This window comes from Motacilla alba, chromosome Z, assembly GCF_015832195.1.
Source record: "Motacilla alba alba isolate MOTALB_02 chromosome Z, Motacilla_alba_V1.0_pri, whole genome shotgun sequence".
Taxonomy (NCBI): Eukaryota; Metazoa; Chordata; class Aves; order Passeriformes; family Motacillidae; genus Motacilla; species Motacilla alba.
Window position 1 is genome coordinate 54049724 of NC_052046.1, and position 21157 is coordinate 54070880.

A 21157-nucleotide genomic window follows, 5' to 3' on the forward strand; every position below is an offset into this window, starting at 1 on the left:
CGGGATATCCCCGCTCCGAACCCGCGCTCACCGCCGCTTCCCTCCCCCGGGCAGGTGCGGTGCTCCCCGGCAACCCCTGTCCCCCGCGGCCGCCGCCTCTGCTCCCCGCCCCGGGGGCCGCGCTGCGGCCAAGAGCTGCCCGGCTTCTCCTTCTCGTTCTTTGTGTGCTTTGCGTTTTATCTCCCTCTCGCCTGCGCTCCTCAGGCGCGCATTGCCGCCTTTGTCCGCGGGAGTCAGACCCGCCGCGCCCCCGTGGGGCCCCCCCAGGCCGGTCCGGCGCCCGCCGCGCACCTGGGCGGCGCGAACAGCCGGGCTCGGCTGGGGATCGGCTTTTCTCTAACGGGATTAAGCGGCTCTCGGTGACTTTTTCCGTGATAAGTACTTTCCGGGAGAGCGCGATACGACGTGGAAAGTGGGAGAGATATCACCGGCGAGTCGGGGTGTTTGTTTACCCGGGTTATTGCCGGGGGGGCGCTGGGGGGCGGGTCCCCCGGCCAGCCCACGCCCCCGCTGTCGGGGGCTTGGGCTGCCTTTGTTGCACAGAGAATTCCTGAAATCTTTATGTTGGCACATCCCGAGTGGATTCCAGCCGTGCTTTGGGCTTTGGCTAACTGGGTCAGGGGAAGTTTCAAGTTAACAGGGAACCGTGAAACAAAGGACAGGCAGTTCCAGAAGACAAATGTTAAAGTGCCTTGGCATCGGCCGTGTTCGCCGTGCTGGAGCCCAGGTACATTAGATTTTCACCCTGGAGTGCCAAGGTTGATCTACCAGTGGCATGCAGTTGCTTTAGTTGACAACTCTGCCCTTACTTACCCCGTACTTGAAACCTGATTGTATTTTTTTTCCAGCATGAGAAAGTACATGCTGTTTGAACATACTTGTGTAAGACTCGTACAACAATTCAGAAAACTTTCATGCTTCAGTGTTGCTTTCTAGTAGTTACTCACTTGAAACAGAGAGAATGTCTGAATTATCTGCTTCCTAGCTTCAGTTCGTAAAATTGCGTCGGTTTCCACGGCTAAGAGGGCTCTTGGCCCCGCAGCTATGCTCCAACAGAGGCTGCAAATGTCTGCTTTGTTTTAACCTTCGGAGGTAATTATCAAGGTCGTATCATTTGCAACACAATAGATTACCTTTTCTTCTGTTCGGCAAAATTTTAAAGGTTGAGAACTGTGATTCACCTGTAGTTCGGAAAATAAAAGAGAAACTAGTATGTGCAAAACTGCGTCTTTCATTTGTGAAGCATTTGTCCTCTAAGGCCTTAACTATCAGCTCTTTCAAACAGTGATACTTGTCAGGATACAAGAAGTCCTTACATGGCAAGAATCAGGTACTGAAAGGCAAATGAGGTTTGCTTGCGTGAATTAATACTAATTGAGAGATCATCAGGCTGCTTTAAGAGACTTTGAAATGTTTTTTCATTTAGTAAGCATGTGTGTGCCAGTTAGACGTGGTCAGTAGGATTTATACTTAGTATAACATTATTATGAGGGCTGTCTTCAGCGTTCCTACGAAGTTTTCTGCATATATTTAATTTTTAGGTGAGTTTACTGTTACAATTGCTTCTGGACTGTTACATGCAAACATCTTAGGGCCTAAACATTGGTTTTAAGTAGCGGCAGTGACTTCTCTGCCCTTTTTAAAAGATGACACTGTGGACTGGAGAACCTGTATCTAATTGTGTTTTGCTATTGCCCTGTATCACTGGCAGTAACTGCTGAGGTGCTTAGTGCCACTGCTCTGGGTATTTGTGAAACTAAAGGCAAGTGCTGGGAATTATGCAGCAGAATTGGGGTGATCCCAACACTTTGCATGAACTATAATCTAACTAGATCTCTTCAGAATGAAGCATCAAAGTAATAGAAAGTATGATACTTTTTTGATTGCTTGATTCCCCCTTTTCCTGCTTCCGTGTCCTCTAAGGACAACCAGGAAATCTTTCTTAGTGATTAAAACAATGTTTAGGTAGTTCCATGGCTCACAAAATGGGATGTGCTGTACTTTTATAAAACCTATATGCTTAAAAGCATTAGAAAGCTCCTGGAACACAGTAATCCTCGAGTGAGGAACGGCCTACTATTCCAGGACTACTTCAAAGCTGCATTTAACTCAGAGCAAAAATATGGGCGATAGCATTTGTGTGTGTGTTTTAATAGTTACCAATCTTGTCTTTCTCGAGAACCGCCTTGTAGGGTAAAGGAAGTCTCGTGTTACAAGACTGGTCGCTTTTAATTGTTGAAATAACAGTATTTACGTACATGGTGTAGCTTTTGTCATACAGTGGCTATGTCAGTTTCATCCCATTGTAGTAGTCTTGGAATTGGTCACTCTAATGACGGGGGGGAGCAGAGCACATGTTAGAACAGCTACAGGTCTGTGAGGTTAGAGATTTTCAAGTCTAGTTTATTTTCAAATAGGTATAAAATTTCTAATTGCTGGGGAAGATTTCATTTTCTTAATTTGACAATTGATCTTTGGCATCAGCTGTAGAAAGGCTGTGGATCTTAATCCCAGATTGCAGTGGATTTCTGTGAACTTTGGAAGACTTCTCAAAAATGAGACAATCTATTTATAAAACAAATATTTATGGCAGTAAGTATATGGGGCATAATTTTGTCTTCTAATAGATGAGTCCTAACATAGTGAAGAATGTTTGCAAATGCTGTGTTACCTTCAAAGATTGGAGCAGTGACATAGGGAGGACTGGTTTTGCATGACCATGCTGGCATACACGCACCAGTGCACGTCATCTTTCAGAGTCAAAGGTTCAGTCTCGGTCCCATGACCAAGTGCTCTAAATGCATTGAGAACTTACATTGTCAAAATAGAGCTGTTCGACCGTGGGACGCTTTTCTCAATTATCTAACCCTATCATCTTCCCAAAAGGATCAGCGCTATGTTGGATACCTATGTCTGCTCCCTTGAAAACTTTGCTTACTACTTGTTCTCAGAGTCTTTGAAGCCTACTGTTGCTCTTTAATTGTCTTTTACCAATACTTGGGTCATCCTGGTCTCACTTCAGAAAATTTTCTTTTCCAGAGTCAGTAAATTATTATTTAGAACCTGCTGCAATTATGTGGGTGTTTTTATTTAGGGTTTTTTCATTTGTTTATTATTTGTGGGGGGTTTTTTTAAGTTTAGGTTGGGGTTTCTTTTGTTTTTATTTTTGGGGGGTTTGGTGCCTTTTTTGTTGTTTTACTTGGTGTATTTTTTGGGTTTGGTTGTGGAGGGTGGGTTTGTTTTGGGTTTTTTGTTTAGCAGACAAAGCCATCATTCAGTTCTAGAGAGCTGAGGTTATTTTTTACTTAAATTATTACATAATTTAAACAAGTACTAACTGCAGCATTGTAATTAAACAGCTTGATTCAGCAGCAGAGTATACTCGGGTCGTTTAATACCTTAAATTATTAATGTTTGGGTTGGGTTTTAGTTGGCTTGTTATTGGTTTTTTTTGTTTTGTTTTTCTTTTTAAACCGATTGCTTTTTGAAAGTTGTTTTTTTTTTCTTTTTTTTTAAATGTCGTTAAGGGATATTGTAGTTTTCTATTTCAAATGAGAATGCAGACTGTGCCAACTTCTTTCTGTTCAGTGTGAGATGGCTCTTGCATTTCTGAATGTATTTAGGATGTTTATGATCCAAGCTTAGTAATAACAGAGTGAGCTGTGGGAGCTCTGGTTTGATATCTGGCACAGCATCTACCCTGGTGTGTATTCATCAGCTGCAGGCTTTGTTTTTAGGAAACATGAGCTACCCCAGTCTTCCTGAATTTAGGTCAGCATTGTCGTCGTGCATCTGAGTCCCAGAACCTCAGATAACCATGGAACCATGGTTGCTAATCTAGGAAGAAAAGGAAACTCATTAGTGCTCTCTTTTCACATGAATAATGTGAAAACGACAGACAAAAATACTGCCTGATACAATAGTACGGTCAATAAGAAGTGTGCAAGGCAAGATATAAAGCCCTATTGTTCTGTTTTTTTCCAGTGCCTGCTCCCTTTTCATGCTTTTGTCTCTGCTTTTGTTTTGTACCAACAATCCAGAACTGCTTTTGAGAAGTTTCTTTTTACTTCTTAAAGGTGTGCAATTATCTAGGGTGTGTTTTATATACATGTGAAGTGTCAGGTTTAGGACATTTACTTAGATTTTCGTGTGTTTTCATTGCATTAGACATGAGTTCATATGTATTGGGCCACTGTGGCTTTCTGCTGAGACTGGCTCAATGATACTTCTCCCTAAAGGATTGTGGTGTTGTAACTGTTGTACCAAACTCATTTTTTGTCATCAGCTGATAAACTGACATATTGATAAACTGAGTGAGCTTAACAATGCAACCTTATCATAGCCAAGATTTCACATGTTGGTTCAAGCTGTGTGTTATTTGCCTTGCCTTCTTATTTTTTTGTTGGAGTTTTTAAGACTTTAGAGAAAACCCATAAATCTCTCCTGCACGTCACTCTTAACAGCAAGGCTGTCTGTAGTCCGGCTTGCACTCTCTATTCTAACATCTGCTTCATCATCTAGCTCTGCTTAATAGCCAACAGATTTGACTACTGGTATCTCTAGCCTCCTTAGCACAACTTTGTGTAAGCTGATTCTGAAAATCTCCAGGAACATATGGACTGTTCAGGGAAGGAACGATCTCTAAGGAGGGGCCAAAAGCAACTGCAATCCGTGAAGCTGTGAGAAAGAAGTTTCCAGTCCTCCTCCTCTCTTTTCATTCCCACCTCCCACACTCCCTCATCCCTTGATGCTCCTCTACCTTACAATTTTTCTAACAGATCAAATTTTACATATGTGCTGGTTGTGGTGCAAACAAAACACCTGTATGTTCTGTAAGTTAACAATCGACTGTCACAGTTGTTCTTATCACTTGAGCAAAAGCATGTAAGAAGAGATGCTTGTTTCTTTGCTCTCTTAACAAGAGAATTCTTTGATCTGTAGCTGTTACACAGACTTTTGTTGAAAGATGAGAAAGAACGGGATTTTGGTTTTTTCACGAAATGTAAAGTAATTTGTGGCTGCATTAGGCAAAGACTGTCTCTTTTTTAGTTGGGTCTGAAGTGACTGAGATGTGATCCTGCCTTTGCCATCAGTTTACAAGAAGTATGCTCTACATCTAATTAAGAGCGTATGACTGTTTTCATCTGTCAAGGATTAAAGCAAAATAAAGCTTTTGCTTTGATCTTGTAAATGTTTCTTTAATGGAGAAAAAAGCTCTGTCATTCCTTCCCCTTCTCAGAAATGCATTGTATTTTCCGAGGCATCACTTGTGTGCTCTCAGTTAGGAAAACTGCACTGTTTCTCTCCAAGAAAATGCTTGGTTTCTGTTCTTCCTGAAAAAATACAAAGACAGAAAAAGTGGGGTGGACGATAATTTTCCAGCAGGAAACAATGGAGGACAGTCTTTTTTAGAATTTTTGTTTGCTCTACAAAAGTCATTCTTCACTAACAGTGAATGTACTAGCAGCTTTGAATTTCAGTTCTAAATAAAGTTAAAGGAAGTTGATTAACTATGAGTCAGTCTCTCTCCATCTAAGTACCTGGAGGTTTCGCACACCATTTAACCGAAAGCAGTACTTGGGAGTAACTTGTGCTTATTGTGTGGGCTTGGCTTCCCTGTGCAACACCTAGTCATGGGGCTCCTTTTCTGGTCAGAATTAATATGCTTTGCTCAAAGGGACAAAAGATGGACTGGAGCTGCACTTAATGCTTTTTAGATTCTGCTTTGGACTGGCTTTGAAAACTAGTGTGGGAAAGTTTTTTGAGAACTATTTCTTTGATCTATAAGGGGAGAGTTTAGAGTTAAAGAGATGTTAAGGCGGAAGGTGTACAGAAAGAAATAATAAAACTTCATAGGTGAAAGTGTGGTAAACTGAAGTTGTTAATGAAACCAACTTTGAGGGAAGACTCAATTTTATAAAAATAAATCTGCTTTTGTGTAAAATAAAACTGTCATGGATTTCTACAGTCAGAAGATCCTTAAGTACTGGAATTGTCAAAAACTGCTCACTTCTTGTCTTGTCTTTTCTTTCTCAGTACACCCTTTACAATAGATCTACCAGAGCTACCAGAAGTCAGGATGCATGCAGGCTTAATGATGTTAGCTGTGCTTGCAGACTCCAACTACTACTCTGCTTTCCTAAGCTTCTTAATGCTTTGTTTACAGATGTTTCAAGTTGTAATTAAGTGATTTTTTTTGCACACGGAAAAGTAATTTTTTGCTTAATTTAATTCATGTGGTTTTAATATGTTAATACACTTCTTAATACATCACTACATTTCAGACTACATACTCCTTATTAGCATGTTCCTCTGACAACTGTAGTGCTATTCTCTGAATCTAAAAGATGTTTGATTTTATTTTGCTCTTCTAAGATCAGTCACATGGGTTGCTGTTTAGTAATCACTTGAGATAGTTCAGTGTGTACATGTGCTAACATAACCTACAAATGTGATTGGATATTAAACACCAAATATGGCTAATGCAGGATTGTAAGTAATGTAGAATCTGGAAATAGTTACACAAATCTTGTTGTTTACAGCACAAGAAATCATCTTGGTTTCTAAATAAGTAACATGCAATATGATATCACCCCAAAAGAAATACACACATGCTTAATAATACTAGGGAATAAGTAATATGCACAGTTTACAGAGAGAGTCATGGTTCCATGCTTCAGTCTTCCTGTCACATCTCTTTCTATGTTTTTATCTCTATTACTGCTTAAGTGCATAGTATTTATATAATATATGTAACTATGTATATCTATATACATATAAGCATTCATTTCTTACTATCTAAGAAGCATCACATCAACATTTTCTTGATTAGTTTTGCAGTATCTATGAATATTGTAATTTGACAGTACTGCAGTGTTTCCAAAATGTCACTGTTACTTCTTTCAACATGTGCATCTCTCACCACCTTTGTAGTTCATACATAGGTCTTTGGAACACACTTACTTACCTCATGGCTAGAGCAATTCTGACATGGGATGTGGCTTCTAGCATCATGTGAGGCGCATTTGAATGACTAGTAGGTATCATAAAGGGAGTCTCTAGCTTTCTTAATTCTGTACAAGCCACGTAAGGAAATATTTCTCCATGCCTTTTCTGAGTAGGTCAGCTAAATCCCTCGTGATACTTCTAACATAGAGAGGTTTCTGGTGCTGTGGTGCTTTCTGGTGAGAAAAGTTAAGGTAAAAGCTATTTTTGGCTGTCACTGTCCAAAATAGTCTTAAGTTTTCTGTGCAGCTCTCTTTTATTCCCTGGATGGATTTGACAGAGAAGTTACCTAGTGCAACCATTAGCAGTTGAAAGATTATAGACAGCAGAGATTTAGCAAAGGATTAGTCAATTGGAGAGTGTGCATTATCCAGCCAGGCTTAGAACCGTGATTGTCTCTTCAATCATTTTCATTAGTGTCTTATTCAAAGATTGAATTACGCAACAATGACGTTTCTGGGGAATCTGGTAGGAGTTTTTCTTCGGTTTCTCTCTCTCTTCTACTAACTATCCTAGCCTGGGAGAGGGGAAAAAAGCATTGTTTTTGTGCTTCAAACTTGCAGTGTGTTTTAAAAAGCAGCATTTCAAATCAGTGAAGAGGCATGACTTCAGTTGCAGCATCTGCATTTGGATGATAACTTAACGTGGTGGAACTCTTGAGAAAGGCAGGATGCGGTACAAGAAGTACATAACTATTTTAGAAGCAGCAATAGGTATTACTCCCCTTAACAAAAGGGAGTTGCTTCCTGAGGGTAGACACGCAAATCTGTGGCAACATCCAGGGTAAGTGTTAAAAAGCAATCAGTGAGTAACTGTGGGAAAAATTGTGCTCACCTTGAATCATGCATTTTTAAAACTTGTTATCAGAAAGAGGAGAGTTATTAATTAAACAGGTAATCTTTTTTTTTTTTTTGTACCTTCCAAGCTCTGTATCTTCAGTAGCTGTGGTTGAACTTAATGGTTTCATTAGAGATTTCTGTGTACTACCTGTCCTTGTCCAGAGAAATAACTAGGAGAAGATGTTACTTCTAAATGAGGAATTTACTGAAGAACAGGAAGAATAAACGCATGTATATTGATCAGAAAAGAAATGAAATAGCTGTTTTGTGTTTTTTGCTTGCTACTAACTTGACGTATATGACGTATATGTGTTTCCCCTCTCCTCATTTAAAAATATGCATATTTTAATTTTTATCTGTCAGAGAAGCAGTTCCTAAAATGAGAAAAGAAAAATTACTTTTGTCTGTGCAGGCAACTTCACTTCTCTGCTTAGAAGCCTGGAGTTCATCATACTTAAGAATACTGCTTCCCTGCAAGAAGGTTTTTCTGATTTTTGTTAAAAACAATCCAGAGTGTACATACAACTTGTACCATACAACTTGAGTATTAGGCTTCAGAAAAATCCTTGTGTATGTAACTGTTTCCACCAAAAACGTATGTTGTGTGGAAAACAGAGTTGTCATTCTCTTCCACCTGCCTCTGTATGAGTAGCATGGATGGATGGGTGTCTCCAGAGTCCTTCTGGCCTCTTGTATTTTTGTAATACATTAGAATGTTGTCACCTTGTTTCAGACATTGCAGAGGAGTGCAAAATATGAGAGGTTTTTGTCCAAGACCAATTAGTAAGTTTCTGTTGGTTTGGAATAGTTCTGTGTAAGCAAGACTTCAAAGCAAAACTTGGATTATAATTGTGGCTGTTTGACTATAACTGAATTCAGATTTATCCTATAATTTTTCCACAAATATGCCTTCTTTAATGGTAGTAGCAACAGTAAAAGCAAATAAATCATTAAGTATAATATGATTTTTTTTCCAGATCTATCACCAGAACAACAAAATCTAGTCTAGAAAATACACTGATGGAAATGGTTTTGTGTCTTTTTATTAACACAAGTGTTCTTCATGTTGGTTCTAAATTTTCAGTGTCATGTTGAGTGTTTGTAGGGCTTTTTGTTAAGAACTTGCCCATTAAAAGGGATTCTCAGTGCAGTCTGTTTGGGCTCAGGACAGTGGAGTATGCTGAACTGTGACTTCCTTTGATTGTTCCATATAAAATATGTACATGCAAATCTCTGATTTTTTCAGCTGCTCTTCATATGTTGACAAAATGGTACCTGATTTCTCCTGCTATTTTGAGAAGCTGTGTTGGAAAGTTCTTGTATATATATTCTTGTCAAATTTTTCTTCGTTTTCAAGTAGGTTAGTCTGGCCAGAGTCACAGCTTGAATCAAGCCCTCTAAAAATGAAACTTACTAACTGTAGTGAATATTTCTTTTGTAACTGTGACTGTTGGTCTTTCCTTTATTACTGAGTATTAGTCAGTATCTACGTACAAAATACACTGTTAAAATTTGTTTTTATTTCCAGCATTTTATTTGGACATCGCCATGCTTTCAGGGAGAGGTTTAGTTAAAGTAATTGTTGTACACACTTGGAATTTCAAGCTGGTTAAGATGTATTTGGATTATGTTTGGATTTGCCATTCCAAGAGTTTCAGAAAAGCAGAAAAGCTGTTGTCATTGGACTGTAATAGGGATCCCTTTTATGTTTTTATTAAAACTTTCAGGGAATGAAAGGTTGGTAACCAGCAATTGAGTCAAAGTAAACTGAGTTGACAAAAAAAGCACCGTTCTTTTTTAGCTGCATACTGCTTATTCTGTATGACTGGAATAAACACATTAAGAAGGCATTTTGCTAAGATCAGCTTATCACTCAACTTCTAGAGGTACCCTGTCATATTCTTTATAAAAATACAATGCGATAAAAGTGTGAGTGTGTGTGTATAGGAAAAATTTGTAGCATAATGAGACACTTTTGAGACCCTAATACTGAATAAAGGTATAGAGGTCATTATTTGTCAACTCCTCACTGCACAAATTCAGGTGCATAATTGAGTACTTTATTTTTCTTAAACACCTCTTAAGATAAAAAATAGCACTTGGGTGTGATGCTAAGTCATCTTGAGTGTGATGGCTAGAGCCAGTGTTTAAAAGTTGTAAGAATTCTGTTTAAAAACCCAGACTACTGTGCAAAAGAAAGCAGGAAAGGCAGATGCATTATTTTTCTTCTGTATTAATTTATATTTTCATATCAAAGACATTACAAAGTTAAGTTTTTTTACTTCCATCTTTGCTTGGAATTGTGATGATTTCTGTGACAGATAGATTGATTTTTATGAACTTTGACAAACGGAAAATGATGGCAGCAGTTGTAGTTAAGGTTTAGCTTGCTTGTGTGATTTTCTGCAGCCTCCAAAATAGTATTTTGTGCATAGCCTAGAACAATAAGGCTGAAGTTTGTTTCAAATGCACAGATTAGCTTGTGTTGCTCTTTGGTGGTCATATAAACTCACATTAAGCATCTTTTTCTTCTACAACTTTGGAAATATGACTTGATTTAAAACTGTAGTTTGCTTTTAGAAAATGATTTTATGCTGGAAGATCTTGGGGAGGAAGGATAAAATAACCTTCTAGTTTTGAGGTGTGGTGTCTGTCAGGTGCATGCATTGTTTCATGTTGTAAAAAGTTAATTGAAACAAAATTATTAAAAAAAATTAATTTTGCTTTTTCAGACCTGTGACATCATTGTATTTGTACTCAGAAAAATGTGGGTGTCACAGACAAGACACATCAAAACTTGGGCCAGACTTGTAGACAGTGGGGAAGTTCTGCAGAATTCTTTCAGTATCTCTTTCTTACATCTCTAAAGTGATCTAGAAATGGCTAATGGAGTGTTAATCATAATGAAAAAACATCTGTACATTGCGGGGTGGGGGGGAGGTGCACAGAAACAGGCAAACAAACTCAAACCTGCTGAAAGAATAGCTACTATACTTTCCTAGGGAAGTCTGGCTATATCCTTCTTTGAAGATGGAACACTTTGGAAAGAGAGAAGAATTGAAATTACTGAGTTGCACATTGGTTTTCTTTTAAAAACAAAAAAAGCCACCACCAAACCCTAACCACTAGCTTGTGTTTCCATTTCTGTCTAAAGTTCCTTCTTTATCTTAGTGAAACCATTCATTTTTTCTTTTCCTACTAAGGGTAATCAAGAACTAGACAAGGGGTCAGGGAGAGGGGGAGCCTCGTGACAGGGATGTTGAATGGAAGTTAACATGCTACTTGTGCCCGAGAGGGGTAGCCTATTGAGCGGGGGAAGGAGAGTAGAAGATTACACTGGAAATTGTTTTCTTTCTATCATTTGGCAGCTGAACTTCTTAAGTTACCATCTGATGTCATTGGAGCACATGTATCCGATTGTTCTCGCTGAGGTTATGCTCAAGATACAATGCTGTTACTAGCTTTCCTGTGTATGGTCTTGTGCGAGCTCAACAATGAGACCAAAGCTAAATTGAAACAAAAAGCTACATGGTTTGTGGAGAGGACCAGTGCAATAAAGTAACTATAAGTATGCTTCTGTCAATACCCTATTTCATTGGCGAAAATGCATGGATTGCTTTGCATGCAGGCTTGTGTGTAAATATTGCTGAGTGTCTCCTTTTTTGAAAGCACTATTTCCACGTGATTTCCAGGGAAGCTTAAGCATGTCAAACTAAGCAGGGAAATATATTTTATATCCTTTTTATCTCTAGGACTTCAGTGTTCCAGGCTTCACAAACACTCCTTTGTGGTTATATGTGACTTAAATGAAACTTTGTTTTTCAGGGAGCAAACTACTGCGCTGCCATCTCCTTGTGAGTGGGACTGGGAGCACAGCTGTACATCACGCCCAAAGTATAGCGCAGCAGGTAGACAACGGCACTCAAAAATCATCACTCCTCCCAAGGTACTAGTCAAGTTCCATCAGTTAGACCTAGCCATTAGTTTAAAATTATGTATTCTTGTCATGTGCTAGCTAAGGTGTATATTCTTTCAGCTATGTTTTTATAAGGTTTCGAGAAATTGTACTTTGTAGAGTACTATGGAATTAAAACTAGTTCTTTCGAATTATCAAAGAAACTTTAAATAGTTACATGCACATTTGCTGAGAACTTGATGATGTACAACAGGCCTCCAGAGGAGAAGAGGTTTCTGCAATGAAGTCAATATTCTGCTAAAGTTATGCAAATAATAATGCACAGGCCTGTACTAGTTCATCTGTTAGCTAAACATTGGTAAAGAATGGATGTAATCTATGATGATGTCTTCAGCAAATATAAATATTTAGCATGGACTTGGGGATAAATAAATTGCTTTAAGCACAAAGGGAGTTGCACAGTGACTCAGTCAGTCCTAGGAAACAGAATAGCCACACAGGGAGAGTTGTTTTGCTGCATATTTTCTTACAGTACATCATTAAGGTAAATATAATCCTTTTGGCATATTAACCTTGCTTTTGAAACCTTTTCTCAAGCGCTTCCAGAAGGACTGTAAAATGTGTCCTTAGTTTCATGTGTCCATTGAACATGCTTGGCTTGTTTTTGTAAGTGATTAACAGATGATGATTTTAAGAGAGGGAAAGGTTGTTATGCTGATGTTTTGCAAAACTATAATTGACTTCTATTTTTGAGATGAAGCAGCTATTGCTGCTTTAGTAATTTACTTAAAAATGTGTATATCTGCTGTCCTGACTTTCTTATTTGTGACATACTTAACTAAAGCTACTTCCCCCTTTAATTTTCTGGGAGTGAGGGAAAATCTGATATAAGAATATCAGTGAAATGTAGCTAGGCAGGAATGTCTCAGCTGAGGTCCTCTGACATTTTCCTCAAAACAAAAACCTTCAGTGGTAGGGTATGCCAACTTTACATCAGGGAATGTGGATAGTTGCGAGCTCAACTCTTAGCAAAAGAAACTCCAGAACCATTTATCAGCAAGGTGTCAAGATGGCTCATAAGGTACATCCAGCTGCTTTGTCTGTGAGCTTCTAGGAGTTGTGGAACTGCCAAGTGAATGACTGGATGGCTGTGTCCAGCTACTTTCTCCCGTATTGTTCTTGCTGTTCTCTTTTGGACTAACTGCCAGCTCACTGTAGTCATTTGTGAAAAACACCACCCAAAAGTGGGCATTAGTACCCTAGCTGGCACCTTGCTGTTTCTGAATAGGGCTGCAGAACTGCTTTGTTTCTTAATAAGCTCGTCAGCAGGAGGTTTGCCAGTATAAATAGGATGGGGAGAGGCAGAGCTTTGAAGTATAGTTTTTGTGTTCTAAAGTACTAACTTGGCTGAAGAACTGCCGTCTGGAGCTTTGTTTTTTAAATTAACCCCTATATCAGGGAAAAAAAGTAACACATCTTTGTGTATGTTACATCTTGTGTAATCTGCATATTCTTTTGCTTGTTTTTAATAAGCATAATGATCTCCATGAGAATGGGATTTTTGTTTTCTTTGTTGTGTTGTCTTAATTAATTTGAGCCATAACAGTTGATTACTATGGTAAAACTTTGATGTTGTAGGGCTTGAGTTCTAGTGGGGAAAGACAGATAAATAGCTAAAAGCAGAGGATTGTTTCACATCCTTGCCAGTAGTCAAGAAACATAGGGAAGAGAGGAAGGAAATCAGATGTAAGCAAAATGAATGTTCAAAAAGAATGTGCCTGCAGTTAAAAGTTAAAAAGTTGGGGTTGGGGGACAGATTTCCTTTCAAGTGTTGATACACACTTTCGTATGGTGTCTGGGGGGGAAAACAGTACACACTTCTGTGGTTAGGATTTGTTTAAACTACATTGTTATTTCATTCTTTAGAATAATGGTTTTAGTTTTTGTAGCTTCTTAAAGTAGTAGAGGTTGAAGCGCTTTTTGCCAAGTAAAGTTGTTTCAATTTGCACAGTCTGTAGAGGAGGAGATGGGGTGGGGGGTGTGTGTGTGTTCAAGCAGAGTCACTGTTAAGACCCTGTTTCTCTCTCCTGCAGTAGGTCAAACTGTTTCATTTGCTTTCCTTACTAGTGTAATTTTCAAGGAACTGCAATGTAATTTAAAACATTGCCCAGATGAAAATGTGGTTAGAACAAATAGACTGTATTTCTTTTTCTCACAACTATAATTTTTATTAACTGTTACCAAACACCTCTGCATATTCTCATGCTGTTTTATGAATATGCTATAACTCTCTGTTTTCTAATTGCCACATTCTTTGCAAAAAGAAAGTAGCAACAAACAAAGCAAATAGTCTTCTGATTTAAAGCAGAACAAACTTGTAATGTGTGAGAGCTTGTGCAACTGATGACTGTCCAAAACATTGAGGAAAATACACATTACGTTACATTACATTACATTACATTATATATATATATATATATATATATATATATATATATATATATATATATATATATATATAAAACTGTATTTCATACTGTTAATGTCCAGTGCTGTTTCTAGTTGTTCAGCATGTAACAGTGTGTTTCAAATTTTTTTGTGAACTTAAAAATTGAGTCTATGATTGGCTTAGAACAGTGCTGCCTCTTGCTCTAAATAATTATCTACATTTAAAAATTTTTAGCAGTTTGAGATGTCTCAGTAAATCTCTGTATCTAGGTTTTAAAAATTTAAAATATTCTGCTCTTCAAAACATCATAATAGGTGGCCTCCTAAGTGACAAAGGATTTGACATTGTGATCATCCCACACTTTGCACATATTTTTGCACATACATACTGTGTATGTTGGGCTCTGGTTTCTTCCTGGGACATCTATGCTTTCTAAAATAACAGCCTTAGTATTGCTGCTTTGAGACTTGGAAAGCGTATATAGCTGTTCATCCTTGCACTACATCAGAGACAGACAACAGACCAGACCCTGCAGCTGCATGCCAAAATCTTTATTTGCATAATCACAAGCTGTACTTTGGAAGTGGAGACAAGGGGCAGGATAATAATTGCCTCATGCTGCTTTAAGCTGGCACTTGAATCATGCAGTAACTCTGGAATTTTAGGATAATTCAGGTGGAAAGGGACCTCAGGAGGTTTCTTGTGCAACCTTGTGCCCAAAACAGGGTCAGCTGTGAGATCAGAACAAGTTGCCTGGGGCTTTACCCAGTTTGGCTTGAAAGCCTCCAAGGACAGAGACTGTACAACTTATCTGCAGTGGGTCCATGGTTTGTCTGTCCTCATGGGGAAAATTGTTTCCCTTTTTGTACATCTGAACTGGTCTTATTTGAACTTTGGCCCATTGTCTCTTATCCACCTTGTGCTACTGCTAAGAACCTGGCCTCATCTCTTCAATCTCTTCCTGTCAGCACCAGTGGGCTGCTGCTGAGTGTCCTGAAGCTATCCTTCCTCCAAGCTAAACAAACCCAGCTGCCACAGCCTCCTCTTGTAGGGCCAGTGCTTCAGCCCCTACCATCTTGCTGACCCTCCTTTGGACTCACTTCTACACATGGTAGCAAGTGTTAAGATAGTATGCAAAATGTCTCTTCTCCAGTCCCCCCAAGACAGAGATTAGGATTACTGTGTCATGTATGTGACAACCCCAGTGTAGAGCTGCATGTTTAAACCATATGTATGAAGCTCCTGAGCACTTCCTGAGAGTCAGAGGTCAGCTACCTACACATCCTCTAATCCTGAAGGTTGAATCTGTTAGTACCCAGCTTACTATATAAAGAAGCGAACGTAATTGGATTTATGAATCATTTAAGTAGGACTGGGCTGACTGATTTGTGTGATTTTGCAGGCTGATGACAAATGGCAGTCTAAAGAGATTGCTTGGAAGGGAAGGGGGAGAGGCTGTTTGACAACATGGTATTTTTAGAAACTTCTACAGTGTCTCTCATGACAGGATCATGAACACTTGCTTAAAAACAAGAGCAAAACTGGCATCTCTGTTCAGAGAGTTCCAAAACTGGACTAGCAGCCTACATTCCCAGTATCTCTTTCTGAAATCAATTCCCAGCTCTTAAAGGAGATTGCCTTTTTGCCATGCTGTCTAGCAGCACTACCAAGTGTTGAAGAAAGAGAAAAATAATTTATTGTCATAAGGACAGGTTAAAAGGCTTGATGGTTGAGAGGAGGCAGAGAGAACCTGAATCACAACATGGTTGTTGCCGACAAGTTGCAGAATAGCCTTACTCTGTTGGCTGGAGTAACTGTGAGAGCAGCTGCTTGTTTTAAATTTGCATCCTCTAGTGTAGTGTTAAATGGGTGTTTTCTCTCTGTGGATGCTGGAAGTGGTACAACTGCTTCATTCACAGTGGCATTAGATAATTTATGGAATACGTCCTAGCTTTTGCATGACTCAGGCTACAGCAAGTGATCTCTCTAAATTAGTGCTACACAGACCGTAGATTCAATCTGATTGTAGGCAAAAAATGTCTCCCTTGATTACTTAAACTGAAAATCTCAATGGGGAATGTGTTCAATGTAAGTTATTTGCATGTTTTTTATAAAGTTAATACAAATAATCTTTCCATTGAAGTTAATTTAAAAATTCCTGTACACCTACATAACATTCCATAAAATCCCCTGTGATGATGCTGCTTTATAGAGTTATTGCTCCTGCAGAATAGCTGATCCTAAATACTGCACAGAGCAGAGCTGCAAATGTGTAGCCCAGTTCATATAATTTTTACATGGTGCTGCTAGCCAGCCTTTACTCTCCATGATGCAGTATCCTTTGCAGGACTGACTACAACTAGACCTGCACCTCCCATTTCAAAGGGAAACCAATCACTGAAATGGACATGCAGCCATGCCTCCAAACACTCAGACTGCTCAGGGACCTGCACAGACACATCAGACCATTTGGCTGAGGATCCTGCCCCTCTTCTGCTTGTGTTGCTGTCCCAAGTGAGTTTTGGCTAGTTTACAGGTATTCTCTATCCACACTGGGAGGTTTTGTGGTGTTTCAGAGAAGATGAGACAGGAGAGGGTATACCTAATGGTAAATAATATGCTTGAGCTGCAGGTGAGGGGTTTGGTTTACAAGGGAAGAGAGAGAAGGGGATGTTGTGCTACCATGGAATAGCTGTTAAGTGAATTGAATTCTTCGAGAACATGTTGCCCCCTTTCCTACCACAGGAGGCAGAAACTTGGGGTGCTGGAGGAGTTCACACAATTCTCATCACTGTTTACACTGATATCCTTCCATTTATTGCTTAGCTGGCAAGGTTTTCCTCTCATAAGGCCTTCCTGCATATCCATCTTGGGAGGACATCTTGGTCAAAGAGCAGGCCTGAAAGTTTCCTCTTTGTGGTTGAATTGCAGGATAAGAAATCTGGCAATTGTTACTGCACCATTTCTTACATCAGTCCATGCCATCACTATGAGCATCTGGGCATTTGGCCAAGCTCTAGAGTGAGCATTAGCACTAGAGGCCACTTAGTGCTTGTATTTGCAGGCTGGTATGGCATGATTTATATGCCCATTGTGGCAGAGTGGCTGTTTAGTTTGAGGAGGAAAAAAAGAAAATGCGAAAGGATATCTATACTTTGCTCTTAAAAGTGAGAAATTTTATGGACAAACATGGGAAATATTTAGATAAGCCCACATGGATTATTTTCTATCTGTTATTGCAGGACACTAAATAGAGACAAACTGATAGGCCCTTACCAGACGGTATTTTGTGGCAAGGGATTGAAAACCAGCCTATCTGGCTTGCATAACTGTGGTCAGTTCCTGCATCTGTGTTACACTTACCTCAGGCTAGCTTAGTGTGTTAACCCTGCTTGCTGCCTTACAACTCAGGGAATTATAGCCTCTGTTGGTGATAACACCTTGTGGCTATGATGAAGTCTAAGAACATGCCAAAAGGAGGCATTAGGTCAAGCCACAGCTTTTGTCTGGAACCACAAATAATCATTCTTGGCCTTGGACAGGATAGGCAGACCTTTAGATTGCTCTGACTGGCACTCCCTGCTCTCGCCAAGAAGCTGTGTGTAGTGGGGACTCAAGAGTGGTAGCTCTTCATCTTTTGCCAGGACCTGTGTGGAAGGAAGCAGCTTCAGGAGGCTGATGCTCTACTTTATGTTGCCACGAACTTTGTATATGTGTTAAGAGATGGTAGTCAAGAGATCTGGTGGCTTCTTTTCCTGTCCCACCTCATGTCTGACAAGTGCTTTTCAAAAAGTATATTGCCATCCAGCTTAAAACAAATGTTGTTCTTGCATCTCAAACTGTGTAGTCTGCAGCAAAATCATACTTTCATTGTGTCATGTTGTTTCAACAAGTACTGGACAGTGGATTTCTCTGCTAATGCTGTGGCATAGCATTCTATGCCAATGTTGCCAAACAGTGCTCTTCGGAAAGCTGCCTCCAATTTGCAGAGGTGTGCACTGGTGTGGAGAGTGACAGCTGTTTTGCCTTGCCATGCTGTATCTCATAGACAAATTCTTGATGCCAGAAGCTATCACAGTATCCCATGTGTGTGAAGAGCCTGGTCCCCTGTGCTTAATTTTTCCAAGTGGTCCTGACATTGGCCATGTAATGGACTGCTGGTATTGCAAAAAAGTTGTATGGTATCACTCACTCGTAAAACTGAGAGCAGGAACAACATCAAAGCAGAGCGAAGTTCATGCTTTGGAATTTTTTTGGCATATTCTCTTTAGATTTGAGAATCTAAATTCAAAGTAATGGGTTGTTTGCCTTTTTTAAAAATCATTTGCTTAAGAAAGTTTTTTCCTTACAGTTGGTTCTCAATCTTAGTTTCTTCCTTCCAAGAGTTGATTCAAGTATTGCCTCATCCACCCAAAATAGCATAAAGCTAGGAAGACAGCAGCACTTGGGAAAGAAGTCTTTTTTTTTTCTGAATATAATGTGGTTGAAATTCTGCTGATCTTGTCTTCCTTAGTGTTTTTAGCGACCACTAATTTCTGCAAGCTCTTGAGAATAGTTAAATCAGTGACATGCTTTTTTTACAATATGTAATTACAGCTCCCAAAGCAAGCAGTTCGGCCTCTGAATTAATAGCAGTGGTGTGGATTTTAAAGACCTTGGTGTTGGAAGGCTGTTAGAGTGGTGGGAAGGAAGTCTTACCAAGGCTGTGGACATGAGGAGTGTCGGCTGTGTGGAGGCTTTCTCATCCACGTCCTCCTAAAAACACATTGACAGAAAAGGTGGACATGACTGGTGCATGTCTGTTCGTCAGAACGGGGCTGTGGATACTGTCCGAAAGCCTCATGTCAGGAATGCTGCCCGGGCTTGGGCCACCCGCCCCGTCGCTCCCGTTTATTCTGTGACGGGCGTCAGCTGCTGGCCGCTGCCGAGGGCAGGAACACAAGAAATATTTTTGTAAATGGGGAATAACAATTCTTTTCTTTCTAGGGAGAATGGAAGTGTTTCTTCGCCTCCCCGGGGCGTTTACAGGCAGGATTGGCTGGCGGCGGGGGCGGCCGGGCCCCGGCAGGACAAAGTCTTTCTGTGGAGGGCTGCTCAGAGCCGGCTTTGTCCTGCCGAGCTCCGGCCGCCCCCGCGGGGCTCCGCCGCAGCCCCTCGCCATCGGCTCGGTCGGTTCCCTCGCGGGGCGGAGGCGGGAGAAGCATTCCCGAGGCTGCCGGGACTGACCGCCAGCCCCCGGAGCGGCGGGCGCCGGGCCCGGCGATGTTACTATGGGAGCGACGCAGGGCTCCGCCGGGAGCGGCCCGCGGGAGCCCGCGGCGGGGGCGGAGCAGGTCGGTAGCATCCCCGTCACCCACCGCGCTCCTCCGCCTGCTGGGCTCACCCACCGGCCCCCGCCCCAGCCGTGGGTCCCGAGGGGAGGGGAGGGGAGGGGAGGGGAGGGGAGGGGAGGGGCGCACCTGTGGGGCGGAGCGCGAGTAACACGGCGCACAGGTGTGTTTCTGACCCGCGGGACGCCCCTGCGGCCGCGGCGGCGCCCCGAGCCGCGCCGGGACCACCCGCCCTGCGGGCGGAGAAGCTGCGCGCATCGGGGGGAGAGACCCGCTCAGTGCGGGCTGCGGGTTTGCTCCGTGCTTCCCCCCGGCGCGGGCCGGCGGAGACAATGCTGGAGCCGAGGGCGGTGGGAATACCGTGTTTTTTCCAATTAAATGGGAGCGAGAAGGCAGCCTGTCCTCCGAAGAGCTGGCAGGCTCCTCCGGTGCCCGAAGGCTACAAGAAGTTTTATATTTTAAATACTGGTTGGGGTGCAGGTCAGTGTTTTAACCGAAAATAACCCCAGTGGAGAAACAAACTCAGAAGTTTGGTGAAGAAAAGCCACTTCCCCCGCTCACTGGTCCTGGCTTTTTAAGATTGTCAATTGCTGAACTGCAGTAATCAATGTGGCTATGGAGTAGTAGGCAGTATCTGTCAGGAGTGGAGGGGTTGTGTGGTGTGCATGCTGGCATGTAGAAAACTGAATTTATCTGTAGTCACTTGTCCCACCCCCACTAAAATGTGGATGGAAGCCATAAACACTTATTTACACCTCGTACTTTATTTTGTGGTTTGTAGAATAATCAGTACTCTTAAGTATCCTTGAAGTGTTGATTATTTTATGAGATTATTTCCATACTCTGTGTTTGGGTTGTTTATTGGTTGAAAGGTTTGTGTTTTACTTGTTGGTTTTGTTTGGTTAGGGTTTTTTTCGCCAGAGGTTGTGCAGTTAATCTGGGTAACTTAATCCACTCTTCTTATTCTGTTATCTTCAACCTCACCTGTATTTGAGTGTTTCATCTCTTCTTAATCCTTCTTGTAAGCCCTTTGACACAGATCCCAGTGTATTTGACACTGTTGCTCCAGTACATTAGGTAAGTAGGTGTAATCATTTGCTGTTGGCTCCAGTGAGAGAAATACAAACAGCCATAATAATGTGCTGGTGCCTTGCCTTGCAGGGGTGTCTTGGGGATGAGGTTAACATGTGCTGTCCTGAGATGATAAAAAGTCTGACTCGTGCACATTTGAGCTACAGAAGTTACAAAGCCTACATGTACAGATGTACATTTCACATGGCTATAGCTTAAATACTTCACTTAAAGTTATAGTCATGGAATGATTCCTGATGTAAGATGCTTCGCAGTGTATTCAAACAAATGTAGTGCCAGACTGTGTTGTCTGTCTCCTTCAATTTGTCCCAAATAGCAACATTTTTTCAGCCTGCTTTTATCAATGTCGGTGGAATCCTTTCGAAGTTAATGGAAATGCTTCTATTCTGATAAAAACGGTGGGTTGTCAGGTCTCAACTGAGTGTATGGCATTTCTTCAAACCATTTTAGGGCCCGCGTTTCATGTAAAGAAGCAAGAATTAATTGGTTTGGTTAAAGCTTCTTTTTAGTTCACAGCTGAGAGTCC

At 40.9% G+C, this 21157-nt stretch overlaps 1 protein-coding gene across 5 annotated transcripts in view; it reads left to right on the top strand.

Annotated features, from left to right (window-relative positions):
* The window catches only part of TJP2 (tight junction protein 2), a 62975-nt gene that overhangs the window by 361 nt on the left and 41457 nt on the right, over nt 1-21157 (top strand). The window contains exons 1-2 of one of the 5 annotated variants that reach the window (XM_038123515.1): nt 20-727; nt 11670-11790. The exons of 1 other annotated variant lie outside the window; for it this stretch is intronic. Coding sequence is in view for 2 of the 4 variants with exons in the window: in XM_038123508.1 (XP_037979436.1) it covers nt 7676-7788; nt 11670-11790 (234 nt within the window). In the remaining 2 variants the exon portion in view is untranslated. Of the gene's footprint in view, nt 1-19; nt 728-7423; nt 7789-11669; nt 11791-19263; nt 19543-21157 lie in introns of those variants that run through there. 3 more of the 5 variants (XM_038123508.1, XM_038123516.1, XM_038123513.1) reach the window with 3 other exon arrangements.